Raw genomic sequence first — 15639 nt, forward strand, 5'->3', positions numbered from 1 at the left:
CCGTAAAGATTATTAGCATCGAGATATTTTATTTCGGTTAACGGTTTCTCCGGATCGTAATTCCCGCCAGCTCCGCCAGGCTCGTCTGTAGCTTAAGCTGGATGATTTGTCTGTAATATGAATATTACACTGACTGATACCACCTCGAATCCCCCTCTGTATGAAAGTCATCTGCTCTTCGTCCTGAATAAGTTTGAACTTATTACCGGTGTAAAGTAACATAGCATCCCATGTCAGGCCGGGCACTGACATATAGTGTGCTGAATCCACCTTATATATATCTAAACATGTGTCTTGGAAGGTTTCGAATATGTTAGCAAAAAGGAAGGTGTCAGTCTCACAATAGAATTCCATATAATCACGAATCGTCTGGCAACCCACTTCATCCCACACCTTCAGTGCGTGTTTATAATTAGACTCTGAGATATCATCTTTCTTTAGTTTTCTATGATTTTTTCCTCCCTCTCGGAGCTGGTCCTCTCCTAGTCTGTCACCGAATTTAAATATTCATACGGAAGAAACCTTTCGCCCGCTGAAACTCTGGGTACGGAAGTGGTATCATCCATCCATTCTCTGGCACTGTCTTTGCCAACTAATCGAGCGTAATTTCATTAGTTGTAAACTATCCATAAACTTTATAGAAAAGAAACGTTTCACTGTCTTCCTCTCTTGTTTTGGCCACTTCCCGCCGACAACAATTGAGGCACTAAAGCTAAATGTTTTCATAAGACCCATGATTCCATTGGCAGTTTTAGCTATGATATTTGGCTCTGGGCCGCCGGTATCGAATTCATGTCACTTTTTCATGGTAAAACTTCTATCATACCCCTTGAAGTTGTGAAAGTAGATAGGAATGGTTCTCGCCAGACGACACTCTCCACAATAAAAACTATTTTCATACTTTGCAATTCGGTGTGTGGCATTCTTTTCACATGCAACGCAAGTCTGGCACTTCACCTCTTTCATCGGTTTTATTTTCAAATAATATATTCTCGAATAATACCAAGCCATTTCCTTTATATCCTTCAGAAATTCTGTAACACAATCTGTACCTGAGAATGTTTTTTTATCAAAAATTTTCGGTGGATTGCTTGGCCATCGCCCAATAATAACATACGAAAGACAAATTTGGAATGTGTCGGCGGGCGCCATGGATATCAGCCTTCTCAATAATTGCCTCAGTATCTGCATACACGACGTAGGGACAAGGAACCTTCTTCCTATATCCTTCGAATTGGCACACTTCCTGGGGAAAAACTGCATTAGCCATTTCTGTCCCACAATACATCTGGTGTTTTTTCAATTCTTCTTTCGCTGCAAAACCTTTCCCACAACTTATACAAATACACTTCCGTCTGTGCTCATTCTTACGATCATTACGACAATTAATAAGATGATTTAATGAAGTAATTGGCACAAAGTGGCCGTCTCCGCCTGCGCACTTACTATTAGTAAGATGTTGGCTATTTGCGCCTTTTCGGAACATGCATCGTTGTTACCATGATATATGATTGGTATGTCGCACGATTCAGTATCATTTTCCTAATCAACCATACTTGTAAATTAACTATTTAACTTTAGCTTGTAACTTTAGCTATGATATTTGGCTCTGGGCCGCCGGTATCGAATTCATGTAACTTTTTTATAATAAAACTGCTATCATAATCCTTGAAGTTGTGAAAGAAGATAGGAATGGTTCTCGACGGACGACACTCTTCACAATAAAAACTATTTTCATACTTTGCAATTCGATGTGTGGCATTCTTTTCACATGCAAGGCAAGTCTGGCGCTTCGCCTCTTTCATCGGTTTTATTACAATAATATATTCTCGAATAATACCCAGCCATTTCCTTCATTTCCTTGAGAAATTCTGTAACACAATCTGTACCTGTGAATGTTTTTTTATCAAAAATTTTCGGTGGATTGCCTGGCCATCGCCCAATAATAACATACGAAAGACAAATTGGAATGTGCAGGCCGGTGTCCTTCTCAATGATTGCCTCAGTATCTGCATACACGACGTAGGGACAAGGAACCTTCTTCTTATGTCCTTCGAATTGGCACACTTCCTGAGGAAAAACTGCCTTAGCCATGTCTGTCCCACAATACATCTGGTATTTTTTCAATTCTTCTTTCGCTGCAAAACCTTTCCCGTAAATTATACAAATACACTTCCGTCTGTGCTCATTCTTACGATCATTACGAAATTAATAAGACGACTTAATGAAGTAATTGGCACGAAGTGACCGTCTCCGCCCGCGGCACTTACTATTAGTAAGATATTGGCTATTTCGTCCTTTTCGGAACATGCATCGTTGTTACCATGATATATGATTGGTATGTCGCACGATTCAGTATCATTTTCGTAAATCAACCATACTTGTAAATTAACTCTCGGATTTTGCGCTCGAACTTCTCGAATATGGATTTATCTTCTATAGGTGTAGGAAATGGAATACCATCCCAACAGTAATCAGCAATAACTTGGTGTACGTATTCCAGTTATTTCTTACCTGACCTCCCTTCTTCTTGCAAAACTCCTTGTCACCTAACTTTATACTTGCTACAACTGAGTATTGGAAGCAGCGGCCGGTGTCACTACCATCAGGGCTATAATGAAGAATCAGATTACTGACACAATGCTTATTTTTTAACCATTCAGTCAGTTGAATCGGGCTATCGTGTGTCGAAGGGATGCCAGCCCCAGTCGAAGTTTTAACAGAATTACTATAAAATTAAGGATCTTATCGAGAACTAGACCAGAACCCTCAACAGCTTCAATATTTTCAATCCAACTTCCGTAGCAAATTATTAATTCTTGTTTCATCTCAGTCTCCCGTTCGCCGTATTTTGTGTATATACCTTTTAAGTTAACAGGCAATTTACGAATCTGTGGCTTACTGTTCTCGTCTTTGGGATCTATAAACTGACTTCCATCATTGTTAAAACTCGATACATCTTTCCCTTCTCAGCCATACCTTCGATATCAATCTTAGCGATGTCCTCGACTCGCTCGACTTCAGGAAAATCTTTTTCGAAATCTCCCTTGTCGAATGCTAGACGTATGCGGTACTGCTTTTTATGATAATAGGTTGTAAGCTTCCGAAGAAAACCGAAGGTCCCCTTTGGCCTTCCATTTCTTTATTATATGTCTCTGATACCATTGAAATCTATCCTCTGTTCTCCATCAAAGGGATCTTCCATAAGGAAAATATTTCCCGCCGAATCTGTTATCTCTGATCGATACATAGTGTATAAGTAATTCTGAGTGTCTAGCCCCCTATTTAATCGAGTTTAAGTATATCGAACAATTGACTTATCTTATATTCATTCACGACTGGCTCCATCGTACTGTCCTTATATACTATCCTAAAATTTTTTAAAAGAAAAAATAATCATTCTATGATAGGTCATCAAAATCCACTATAATATTTTGGCAGCATTTATTTGTTTATATATCTCGCCTAATCTTTCTAAGTCGACTAGTTCTTCCGCATCTTGAATTTCTGGTTTATTAGCTGTGACACAAAATAACCTCTCTATAGTGAAAGAAAGGGTACGCTTACTTAAGCGCGGTTTAAATGCTAAGAATTCTATCTTACTACCTTTTCGGATATTACGAGGTACAATAGCAGGATTTTCTCTGGCTGGCAATGGGCTCACTGCTTTAAAACCGCAGTCAATTTCTTGAACCATATCAATACATGTAGCGAAATCGTGAGTCCCTCTTTTAAACCGAAATTTAAAATACTTTGTCTCGCTCCCTCGCTTCTGATACACTTTAGATGGATTGTAAAATCCGGTAGTATTCTTGGAGTGAGCGGCCAGGCTTGCAGCATAACTTTTAGCAGTGCTTGCATCGAAACTTTCACCTAAGGTACGGAATACTATTAAATCGGTAAACTTTTGAAGACTTTGTTGCCAACGGACACACATTTCATCGCATGTAGCTGGATCTTTAGAACCATATTTAGGTCCGATGTTGAAAACCACTTCTAGCTCACTGTCTACATATATAAAGGATCTACAAAGATTCACCAAATATGAGTTTGCCGTCACTGATTTGAATATTGTCTCCGGTTTCAAGTATTTTTATTGCATCTGAAATAGAAAGGATTGCCATTGTCTTATCGTATATATCTTAATAAAAATAATTTAAAAATTTTTTTCTATGATATAGTATCCCCAAAATGTCATACATATTCATAAATGGACCAACTGGAAGTGGTAAGAGTTACGATGCAGTAAATTTGGCTGCGTCTCACGTACCAGAATTTGACACTAGTTTTTCTAGCAACATTGCCGACTTTTATAATGGGCGTGTCGTTTCGATTGCCGATTTTCAGAATCAGTTTATAGAACATACTCTTAGTTTACAATGTCAGGCTGGGAAAGCCTCCGCTGGGAAAGCCCCTTCGGAACGCTACATTATTTGTGACTCTTCCATAATTCAACATCTAACTTTTTCTAGAATCCGGGGCGTTTCCGTGGCAGCGGAAGAAAAAAAGATTGTTTCTAGAGCATTTGACCATTTACATAGTTTCATTATCATATTCAAAGATATGCCTTGGGATTATTGCAGGCGGAATGTGTTGACTCGAGCCAGACAATATGAAATAGCCGCCTTAGAAGAACTAGAAGAGATTCATAATAAGTTCAAACAGACTTTCTTAGAAATTTGTAATGACTACAGGCTTCCATGTTTGGTAATTCATCAATCTCTTACGCCTGCCCTTCTCAAGAATATACTTAATCCAACAATTGATACCGAGACAGTCGGACCAGTAGATTTTCCACGAGCTTTTGACTTTGGAATTGCATGGAGCGGCGGCAGCCAGGGATTTTTAATAGACGGTTTCAGCAAGGAGGAACTTGAAAAAGCTTACTATCCACCTAATCAAGAACAACTAGAACAACCTCGAGTCTCACTCAAGAACCTACACAAACTTCTTAATGCTTGTGAATCTGTGCACGCTTATAATGCTCCGTTTGACTTACAGGCACTTGATATGATGAAGGGACAAGACTTTGAAGTTACTTGTCTATGGCTCATGTCAGTTGTGTACATTATACTTCAACCAGAACTTATAGATAAAGCTGAACAAGGAGGACTGGAAAGAACAGCTCATAACAACATGAGAAGTCGCTTTGAAGATCTTGCAAACTTAATATGCTCATCCGGAGTACCACCTCATCCACATACAGCACGAAAGGATGCAATAAGTGAACATTACTTACGACAATACATGATAAATAATTGGCCAGGTGGATGGAAGAATGGTGATAAACTGACATTTTCGGCTTTCAAGAAATTAAGGCTTGCTCCATGGTACTTATTGAATAACTTTCGTAATTACTTGCGTTAGTACTTACAAGTACCATCCATAGGAACTACAGATACTTACTAAGTTCTAATAACATTTTCCTCTGGCTCCCAACTATTGAAACTTTCTGGATAACCTTTCCATTTTATCAGATAATATTTCTTTCCTCTAATTTTTTTCGTCTTCAAAATTCGTTCTACTCTGTACAGCTCGTCGGCACCAGCAGTGCTCTGAAGTTCATCGGAATAGAAAGTGCCGAGTATTTCCTCTCCATTCAGATCTTTTATCTTATAAACAGGCTTCGTTCCCAGTCAAGCTGCGTACACCACTTTTGAAACTATGAAAATCTCCTCTGTCCAATTTGGTAAATATCCTTTCCTGAAAGTGGTCTTGTATTTTGTAATTCGGACCCGTTCTCCCGGCTTGAATTCAGGGTGTAGCCCATGGCTGCAACTCAGGGTAAAGTGTATAAAATGCCTGCCAATCGTTGTCCTCTGTTACGTCGACGGGTTTCATTTTGATACTTCCGTGTACGGTGTTATTGTAATTCTCGAGAAGTTGTGGTAGAATATCGAGCCATTTTCGTGTCTGTCTGTATGTGAAGTATTTCCACATCATCGTTTTAAGACCGATTAAAACGTTCCACGACACTAGCTTTTTTGTCACTGTAGGTGTGAAACCAGTGAATTCCCGACTCCTGGAGCCATTTCTGCATTTTTTGGTTAGTAAATTCTTCGGTGTAATTCCTTCAGTGTTGCCTTCGGCAAAGCCATGATTAGCTATATTATACTAAAGATTGTATGTCGTACAGATGCCATAAATGAATACTAATTTACTGAATGGTGTACTTTTTAATTGCCTGACTAGGGAAGTCACCTCCTGTTCGGACACCTCCATTCCATATTCTTTTATAATAGTCTTGTTATCTGTCTTGCTCGGTGTGTAAAATAGTACTAACATCTATATGTTTTCCCTAAATGGTTTACTAATACTAGTATATTGTTGAGTCAGAACCCAAACAGATAATCCGTCGTGTCTTGCGCTGAAACCAAGTTTGACTAAAACGTCACTGCGCTTCTTCATATCTTTGGACGAGGCGCAGTCGTCGAGGATTATTAAAGTGTTCGTGCCGGCCCATTCTTTATGTACAAGTATCATCCACAGCATCGAGTCCGACCGGAAACACAAACACGTTGTCATCAGTGAAAATGAATCTTTTATTATACGTTTTATTGTTCATGAATGTCGGACAAATGAAAACTACGTAGTTAAATTTCCCTAAGTACGGACCGGTGAGGAGATCCATCACATATTCCGTTTTGCCAGAATTTGTCGGTCCAGTTACAATCATGTTGAATGGTGGGGTTGCATACATCGGATCTATATACTGTACATAAATGTAATGAATATGGCTAAAGATAACAAACCAATTTTGCCGTATTCGTGAATAGGATCCGCGCCAGTGGCGACTGTATCTGCTGCCTTCCGTTCCCGTTCCGAAGGTGACAGGGGAACCGTGTTGGCGTGAGGCGGGTCATCCTGCCACTTCACAGCATCCCCGTCCCCAACCATCTCATGTTTAGCACTTTCTTTAATTTCTGATTCAGTTGCGTATTGCAATTCATTATTATGAACTGTGATTGAAGGGCTCGAAAGAATGACCATTTTAGATGGCAAGAGAAGTAGATTGGGCGAAACGGCCATATCAAGTTTGACACCAGTATTTGTTATTGTGTCTTGGTATCGCCTATAACTGATTACTTTGTCGGTATTACGAATTTCATCTTCGAGGAGAACGCCGAATTCTTTTCTTACTTGCTCTGCGCTGCCAGTATCGCCCACTATGGTACTGCGAATATTTGCTTGTGCACCGAGTATGCAATATACGTAGGCTTCAAGGCTTTCATTGAGGCGGGCGAGACCGGCCTTTGTTAGTCCTGAGTCTCCCTTCAGAGGGATGAAACTATTATATTGACCCTCCGATCCATCATTTCGGAAGAAATAATAATGTGGTCGGTCTTTGTTGGGCAGTACATGTTTTTTCTTACCAAAAATGGTATGTGTGTAGAAAACATCTATGTAGAGGAGAGTAAAAAGTCGTGACCATTGTATATAGCGCAGGCTGTCGAACGGGCCCACGATTAGTGTAATACTCATAACCATAACCAAGACCTTTATTTTGGCCGCCATGATAACGAAAGTCGGACTTTGTTCGACTCATATTTCCAAATTCTGTACATAGAAGTTCATATTGGACGAGATTGTATGGATTGTCGCCGGCTTTGAAGACACCTTCGTCTGGAAGTGCAACCGAAATTTCGTGAAGGATCCGACGTACTGTAAAATATACATGAAAACGACAGAATGAACGTATTTGCGGCGGAAATTTCTTATCAAAGAGATGGGCGAATGATATACCACAACCAGTAGTGCTGCACCATACGGCGAAATTTAATTGCTGGTCCCAGTATTTCATGTGCCCAACCAGACATTACTTTCTTTAGCTGTTCGATGAGTGATTACGTTATCTTTAAATATATCCCGCGGATGAAAAGTAAATTTATCTGTCGGCGTTACATATATTTCTAAGTCAATGAGAATAGGTTTTATGTCGTTTGGTTTGGAAGGAATATCAGCATGCTGTACTGTCGGTATATGTTTTTTATTCAATTGAAAAGCAACCGGGAATAGGTCTGTACTCATGATTCGTGTTTCTATATACAGATAGATTTTAATGGAGGAGAATTTTCCATATTTTCTTGTCATATTCCAGACTATGTTAATACTATATTTCGGATTCAGGTTTAAACGTGTATTTATTTTTTTACTAAGAGTAGATAATATATTATATAGATTTGATCATATTTTCCGAAGGATTTTTTATTTTTTACTAAGAATAGATAACATACTGCAAACAATGGAGAATTTAATAAAGTCATCGGCAGCGGCAAATACGACAGCGACAGCGGCACTACCATCAGTGCCTTCGGACGCCCGATCCATAATAGAGACAAAGCGTGAAAAAATACTCTGTGTCATCGCAAGTGGTCAAAGCAAGTTATTTTTGGCAAGGAGACTCCACTCTGTCACCACAAGCCCCTCCAGCTCCAATGACTGCCATTCGGAACGAGCAACAGCACATATAGAGAAAATTACGTTACCGACAAAGCATCCAGGGAGAGTTGCTGCAGGGAAGCCATTAGCAGAATGGAACAGGCAAAACAGAAGAAGAAACGCCAGCAATGACTAATGATGCGGTAGCGGCAAACTGTATAAGCCCCTTTTGGGACGTATCACCACAACAGTGTAATAGCTGGTATAATAAATGTTATCTTGTTTTAGGATTATAGGAGTTTCATTGACTGCATTAGGGCTTTATTTTGGGCGTCCCCACAGGAAAGGTGAGTCGTTTCAGAAAGCGACGAAAACAGAGCCCGTAGCGGTAGTGGGAAGAAGTTTTCTAAACCAAGTCCCGGTCCCCCTACATTGTTTGAGATGGATTAATTCCGTAATTATTTTATTTTTCTATTTTATATACTTGTCAGCAATCACGGATACTAAAACATTGTAAACACAATGTATGATGGTATTGTAATCGCTGGACTTACGATGGGATATCTAATGATCTCCAGCAAATTTCTGAAAATAGATATTGGCGATCCAAGTCGACCAAATTTGACTCGTTGGGTAAAATTAGGTGGAGCGACTGCTGCCACGGTGGCAACCAAAGATCTCCTTGAACAGAAATATTATTCCTGCAGAACTTTATACTTTGAATGTATATACAACGCAGAGATATCATTTGGATTGAAAGCAAAAAAGGCAAACCCGTTACTGTTAATTTTAACCTTGCATTGATATCAAATAATCGCAATCATACCAATCCATAATCCAATAACACTAGGTCAAAATTTGTAAGACAATAGTTGTAAACATAGACACAAAACAGCACAGAACAGACAGTAAATAGACGGTACACAAACAAAGTCAAATTCATGAAAGAAAGATATATGGACCTCTGGCCAAAAGACCAAGAAGTGATGTCAGGTGTTTCGAAAATAGTAAGCGCATCCTGCCCCACATGTGGCACCCGCCATATATCAATCTGTAAGTCAGATAGGTAGTGGTCACTAACTAAGGCCCATGTCACCGATGCCATCAGTGATCATTTGTCGAAGAGAGATATTGTATTTATCTACCAGCTTGCGATACCTGCCAAAAAAGCGTTTGAATGTAGAGACAAGTCTTGCTCTGGTGTAACCTTGATTTAACAGTTTGAAAGAGAGATGGCCATGTCTCTCTACAAAATCACCATATGAACTGCATGCTCTTGCATATCGAATAAGCTGGGAAATGTATACCCCATAGCAGGTGAGAGTGGAATATTACTGATGAGGTGTGGAAAATTAATTATACTAAAGTTGAAATCATCTCTCTTGTCATATAGCCTAGTAGAAAGGTGACCATTAGAGTCAAATTCAATAAAATGTCCAGATATGAAGCAGAAGAGGCCGTTTCTGTAGTCTCTTTAATCTCCAATTCTGGAGGATAAATCATAGCGAGATATTTACTGAATTCAGAGTTATTCAATGAAATACATCGTCTATGTATCTAAATGTAAGGTTGAAAGTACGACTACAAAGACCTTTTTCTGCTTGATAAGGTTCTGGATAAATTCTGCCTCGTATGAGAACAGAAATAAGTCGGCAAGTAAGGGAGCACAGTTAGTGCCCATGGGAATTCCTATACACTGTTGGAAAATGTGTCCTCCAAATTCAACAAATATGTTGTCAATGAGGAAATCAAGCATACTGATAATGTCTTTCTCGGTATAAAACACTTTAGCGTTAGTAATATTTTTAACAAAACATGTAGAATTATACCCTAATACCACATATTTGTAACGGCGTGAACCGTTTTTGTAGAAAAATGCTTGGTTGATGATGTTTTTCAAGCGTTCTTTCAATTTATCATGTGGTATTGTGGTATACAATGTGGAAAAATCGAAAGTTTTAATAGATGTTATTTTCGAAACAGATCTTGATTTCAAATTTTCCAAGAGTTCCTTCGAATTTTTTAATATCCACATTTGATTTATACCACTCCGAGAAAAGACAACATCACAGTATGCTTGAAGTCCCCGTTTAACAGTACAAAGAACAGAAGTCAGTATCTTCGATAACTCTGTTGTTGAACATTTTGAAGATCCTGCGATAAACCTAGCTTTGTAAGGTGTTTTGTGGAGCTTTGGTATCCAGTATAAGCTAGGCAACTTATTATGGTATCCTTTGTTGTAATATTAAAATTATCCATGAATGACTTATGGTTTGCCAAAATTTCAGATTTGTTGAACATTGATTGTCTGTAAGTGGAGTTGGTGAGGTCTTAGTTACACCAAGTTCGTCTATAAGACATTCAAAATAATACTTCTTACAGACAAATACAATGTTATTGGCAGCTTTATCAGCAGGACGACAACATATTTGTCATGGATATCATTCAAACACTTAACAGCATCAGGATCTTTAAATACAGAATAGGGTCTTCTGCAAACATGTGATCTTAGTCGACCAATACGGCCACGCACTATTTTCCTCACAGAATTGACCCATTCTGACAGTGTGTCCAGCTCTACATCCTCCCTTTTAGCCCATTTCCTGGCATATTCTTCAACTGAGTCCATAATGATCTTAAAATTATGGTTCCAGTTGATCCTGCGAGGTTCTCTGAACTTGGGTCCACAAGATAATATCTTACGAAGGTGGTGATGTTCAACCAAGTTCAGATCACCAGTGATGACATGGCCAACTGGAGTATATTTGAAGGGAGATGTAGAGCAGTCACAGGATGCTGGTGTTTGAAGGAATTCATCAATTTTTAAGTGCCGCAATGCCTTATTGTAATTGAATATTTTTTTGGAGATTGTCTTGGTGTATTGATATGACAGAATAGGTACAGACTGGTTCTTAAAGTATACAGGTATAGTTGATGTAACCTTTTTGTTGTGTAGTATATTGCTGATATTAATGGCATCAATTCCTTTGTTAGTAAATGGAAGATGTATGAAATGACGATGATCATCAGTCATAGGTTCAGCACGAACAGGCTTGTATAGTCTGTATAGTGCAATGTCAGCAATAATACTAACCAGTCTGTACGGTTGTTTGTTCGGATCTGTCAAGACAATCCCAATGCATAGACATGCAACCTTCTCAAGTCCTTGATGGAAAGAGCAAATAATGAAGTACGAATGTGATGGAGACCTAAAGGCTTCTGCAATAAAAGAAGCAGTTCATGAAATTTGTCATGGCATTGGAGGTAGCTTACTAGTTTACTACGAACATAGACAATTACGTGGTCACTCTTTAAGCCATGGTATAACATAACGGGGGCGAATAGTATATTAAAATATCAAGAAAGTAACCAACCGAAGAAGACTATATCAATACGTCCAGGTAACTACAATATCGATACACTCAACAAAGCAATCGGGTTGCAGCAGAAAATTAATTTTGAAAAACATCTGCCGACAAACCGCGTTATCTAACTTTGGCTAAAGATGTTAAAGTATTTTTTAATGCTACAGGTAACTTCGCTAACCTCGTCGGTTTTTCATATAAACCTGAGGACAACCCCGTGATAAAAAGTACTATGAGTCCAAAGAGAGCGGATTTCTTAACAGTCACTAAATACATAGTTCATTCAGATGCCGTCGATGTGACTTGAAATTATGTTTCATTTGGCTCGGGTGAATACATACAGGGGAAAGTATCGGACTGTTTACAAATACTCCCGTCCAGGATACAAAAGAAATAAGTGAAAAGGTCACCTATGATTTTAAAAACAGCTCAATTTCCATGCCATTGAGAAAAGGCTCAGATTACATGAGTTCAATGCGTATTTGGATAACAGATCAAAACGGAAAGGAAGTCAATTTCAATAACAGGCCAACAAGCTTTTGTATCGAATTATTGTAACCGAGCTGGAGCGTTCCGAAGGGACCCTATCGGTGTAACATAAACCATCCCACGACCAATCCTCCAGCAATATAAATCATTTCATATTTCTTTTGCTCGGGACTGGGCTGATAATAATGTGAGAATTGCGCTGACGCTTGTGCTGCTTCACTTGATGCAGAGTTGGCGTCCGCTGACGCAGTCGCCGCTGCTTCTTCCAGGATTTCTGCATCTGTATCTCTTAATTCAGCCGCAGCATGCGCGTCCTTTGCTTGATTTTCTCTTTCCCAATCAGCCTGGAGTAATCTTTTTTCTGACCAGACGGCACGATCATGTTCAAATTTTTCTAATGCTTTATCATGTCTAATTTTTTCTTCAATAAGAGCCTCACCATTCCCGGAAAGCTTTTGTCCAATAATATTTCCTCCTGTGAATGCCGTTGCATTTAATACAGCACCGAGAACTGTCATTCCTATTGCTGAAGCCATGATTGTATATTATTACAAGGTATTATTTTAATTTTCACTGTATATATGATAATTATGTCTGGCCCTAGTAACTACAGTCTAGGTGCAAATCACTGACAAAATCTCGAGCTCGAAGATCTGAGTGATGTTAAAATTAACAATAATAATAAGATAGCAGGTTATCATAATAAAGCTTAAGTCCTTCGATACAAAGACCGTGAAAACATTTCGTTTTATCGGTCGCAACAGTGCAGAAGCACGACCATGCTGTAGAATTTTCCGAACTGAAAGATGTCGATGAAACCATAATGGACGCTACAAAGGCTGTCAAATGATCCTACTCCTTTTGCTCTGACATGGGATAAGGCTAGTCAGCAATTTAGGCCTTATAATGTACCGCGTAACATCTTAGATATATTAGATAGTGAATTGCAGGAGGTGTTGCTGAACTGCCGGGAACTCCAATGTGATTTATTTTGATAGCAATGTAACAAGTACAAATTGCTAGATTTCGCCGTTGCCTTAAGCCTGTTAATCCATACATTACACTACTCGGTATACTGGTTTACTTACACTTACAAAAAAACCACTCTATAGAACCTCTACAGAGTTCTATAGATTATAGAGATTCTGTAGCTATCTTTAGAAGTTTCACAGAAGTTTATAGAGTTTTGGCCCTGTTTTGTATAGAACTCTATGGAAAAACTAGATTCCATTAAACTCCATTGAATTCTATAGAGCATTTTTCACAAGGGTAAAATTAGTCCTCTTAATACAATAATGTCTTCAGATAATACAATGCGAAAGTGGATAAATGATGGGGAGAATTATTGTTCATATACAGCTAGCGGAGTTCCATTAAGATTATTTTGGGACGGAACTTTAAAGAAACTGGGTCTGAAGAGTGTCGGGAGGGGACAGCTGAATTAACTTTACAGACTGCAAATCAACAGATGACTGATATTGAACATGGTACAGTTTTTATCAAATGCATAAAGTTAAGTACAGGAATAGATTATGACGATTTAATTGAAATATCGCTTTAAAAACTGATTCAAGAACCCTTGCAATATTATCATAACCATAGATAAAGACAGAAAGGATTTAGATATTGGTGCACACAGTAGTGTAGAAAGTAACAACATTCTTTTGTTAAAAAATACAAGTACTTACACTTGATATCAGGACCATTTATCTAAAACGGTCAGTTGTGTTTGAAGTAATGGTCTTCCGACGTATTTTAAGTTCGGAGGAAATTTCTAAAATTTTATCTTATCGCGTGAGCAATTTAACTCCATAGAAACTGTGACCTCCGTCATGCCGTAGGAAAAATCACATCAACTAGACTCCGTTCTGAAGAGGTAGCTACTTACGTTACTTACGTTAGTGTGTGCTTCCCTTGACTGACTGACAAAACGGGGTAAAAGCCCTTTATATAGACTAGTTTGATGGTGATGACTCACACGTAATTTCCCATGGAATTCCCTGTACATGTCTATACATGTTGTGTGTTTATAAATAGGACAGACAGCTGTGCATGACGCGGCTGCGTGTATAGACATGTCAGTGCGGATACAAAGGATTAGGGGAATTCCCATGGAGTCTAATTCTGTAATGGTTTTTAAGTTCATATATAGGTCGGCTGCGTGTATAGACATGTCAGTGCGAGTAGTAAAGGAAGAGGATACAAGGATTAGGGGATTCCCCCAATCCTTGTATCCACCTTTTCCTTACTACTAAGGGCTCCAAAATTATATACAATATAACATCATCGTGTGCATTTTCTTGTCCAAGTTTCCATAAATCAGACGAAGCACAATGTTCATGGTACTTGTCATATAATCCAAATAATTAACATAACTCCATCTGCTGAAGGGTCGAGTGTACTTGATCGTAAATATCTCCACCATATAATGCCCATTGAGTTAAGACAACTATTGCTGGTTTCACGTTTAAAAGATATGCAAGTTAGAAAGAATCATGGTATTATATTGTGATAATCAATGCAACACTTAATTTCCAACGCAAAACGCAAACCAGCCGACATCCACATCGAGACATACAATACAAACTTTTGTGATACGTGGTAGTGAATGTAAAAAAATCATCGCACACTGTTGCTATAACAACATAAAGTTTTGCATCTGAAATCAGCGCGCGCGTGCCTCCTGCGATATATTTGACTAGAAGGCAATGATGTCCTGTTTAACTTGTACGATTGTCAGAGACAATAGCTACATCACTGCAGTAGAAAAATGTCATGGTAGCCGGTAGTATAGTAATAAATTGAACAACTTCTTGAAATAAATACAGGTGATCAATGGGAGAACTGTGACAGTGACGAATACCAATGCGATAACGCCGAATGCATTCCTTCAAGCCATAAATGCGATGGAGTATATGACTGTGAAGACAATTCCGATGAATTGGATTGTGGTGGTGAGTAGATGATAGGTTGATGAACATTGTTAATTAGTCATTATCTACCTCCGATGACCATAGTTAAATTAGTCTAGAACATTCTGAAGGTCATGATTAGGTTCATTTTCTGCCATGACCCTGAATTAAATTAGATATTTGTAGAAATTTCTAGAGTCATGTTTACTACTACGTCCAAAGGAGCCCCTCTCTGTACGGTTAGCGTCCCTACGTTTCGCCAAACATACGTTAGTGCACGTTCAGAGAGTCATTTCACCTCCCGTGTCATGTTGAAAATTTAGCCGCATTTCCTTGCTGTACAGCTAAATATTGATGAAAGAGTAACAGGTCCTGTTTCCCGAATATGCTGCCTTACAATTATAATATTTTGGGAAGAATTTCACATGGGAATTCCAAAAATACGTAAGCGATAACGGGTGTATCCTAACAAAGGACTGAGCCAAAACGGACCT

General features: G+C 38.7%; 1 protein-coding gene across 1 annotated transcript in view; it reads left to right on the plus strand.

The window, feature by feature from the left end:
* Nucleotides 1–15639, plus strand: part of LOC139125851 (cubilin-like) — a 164436-nt gene that overhangs the window by 8861 nt on the left and 139936 nt on the right. The window contains exon 4 of the mRNA XM_070691949.1: nucleotides 15062–15187. Coding sequence (XP_070548050.1) covers nucleotides 15062–15187 — 126 coding nt within the window. The remainder of the gene's footprint in view (nucleotides 1–15061; nucleotides 15188–15639) is intronic.

Source organism: Ptychodera flava (genome assembly GCF_041260155.1).
Source record: "Ptychodera flava strain L36383 chromosome 3 unlocalized genomic scaffold, AS_Pfla_20210202 Scaffold_26__1_contigs__length_13983176_pilon, whole genome shotgun sequence".
In the NCBI taxonomy this organism is placed as follows: domain Eukaryota; kingdom Metazoa; phylum Hemichordata; class Enteropneusta; family Ptychoderidae; genus Ptychodera; species Ptychodera flava.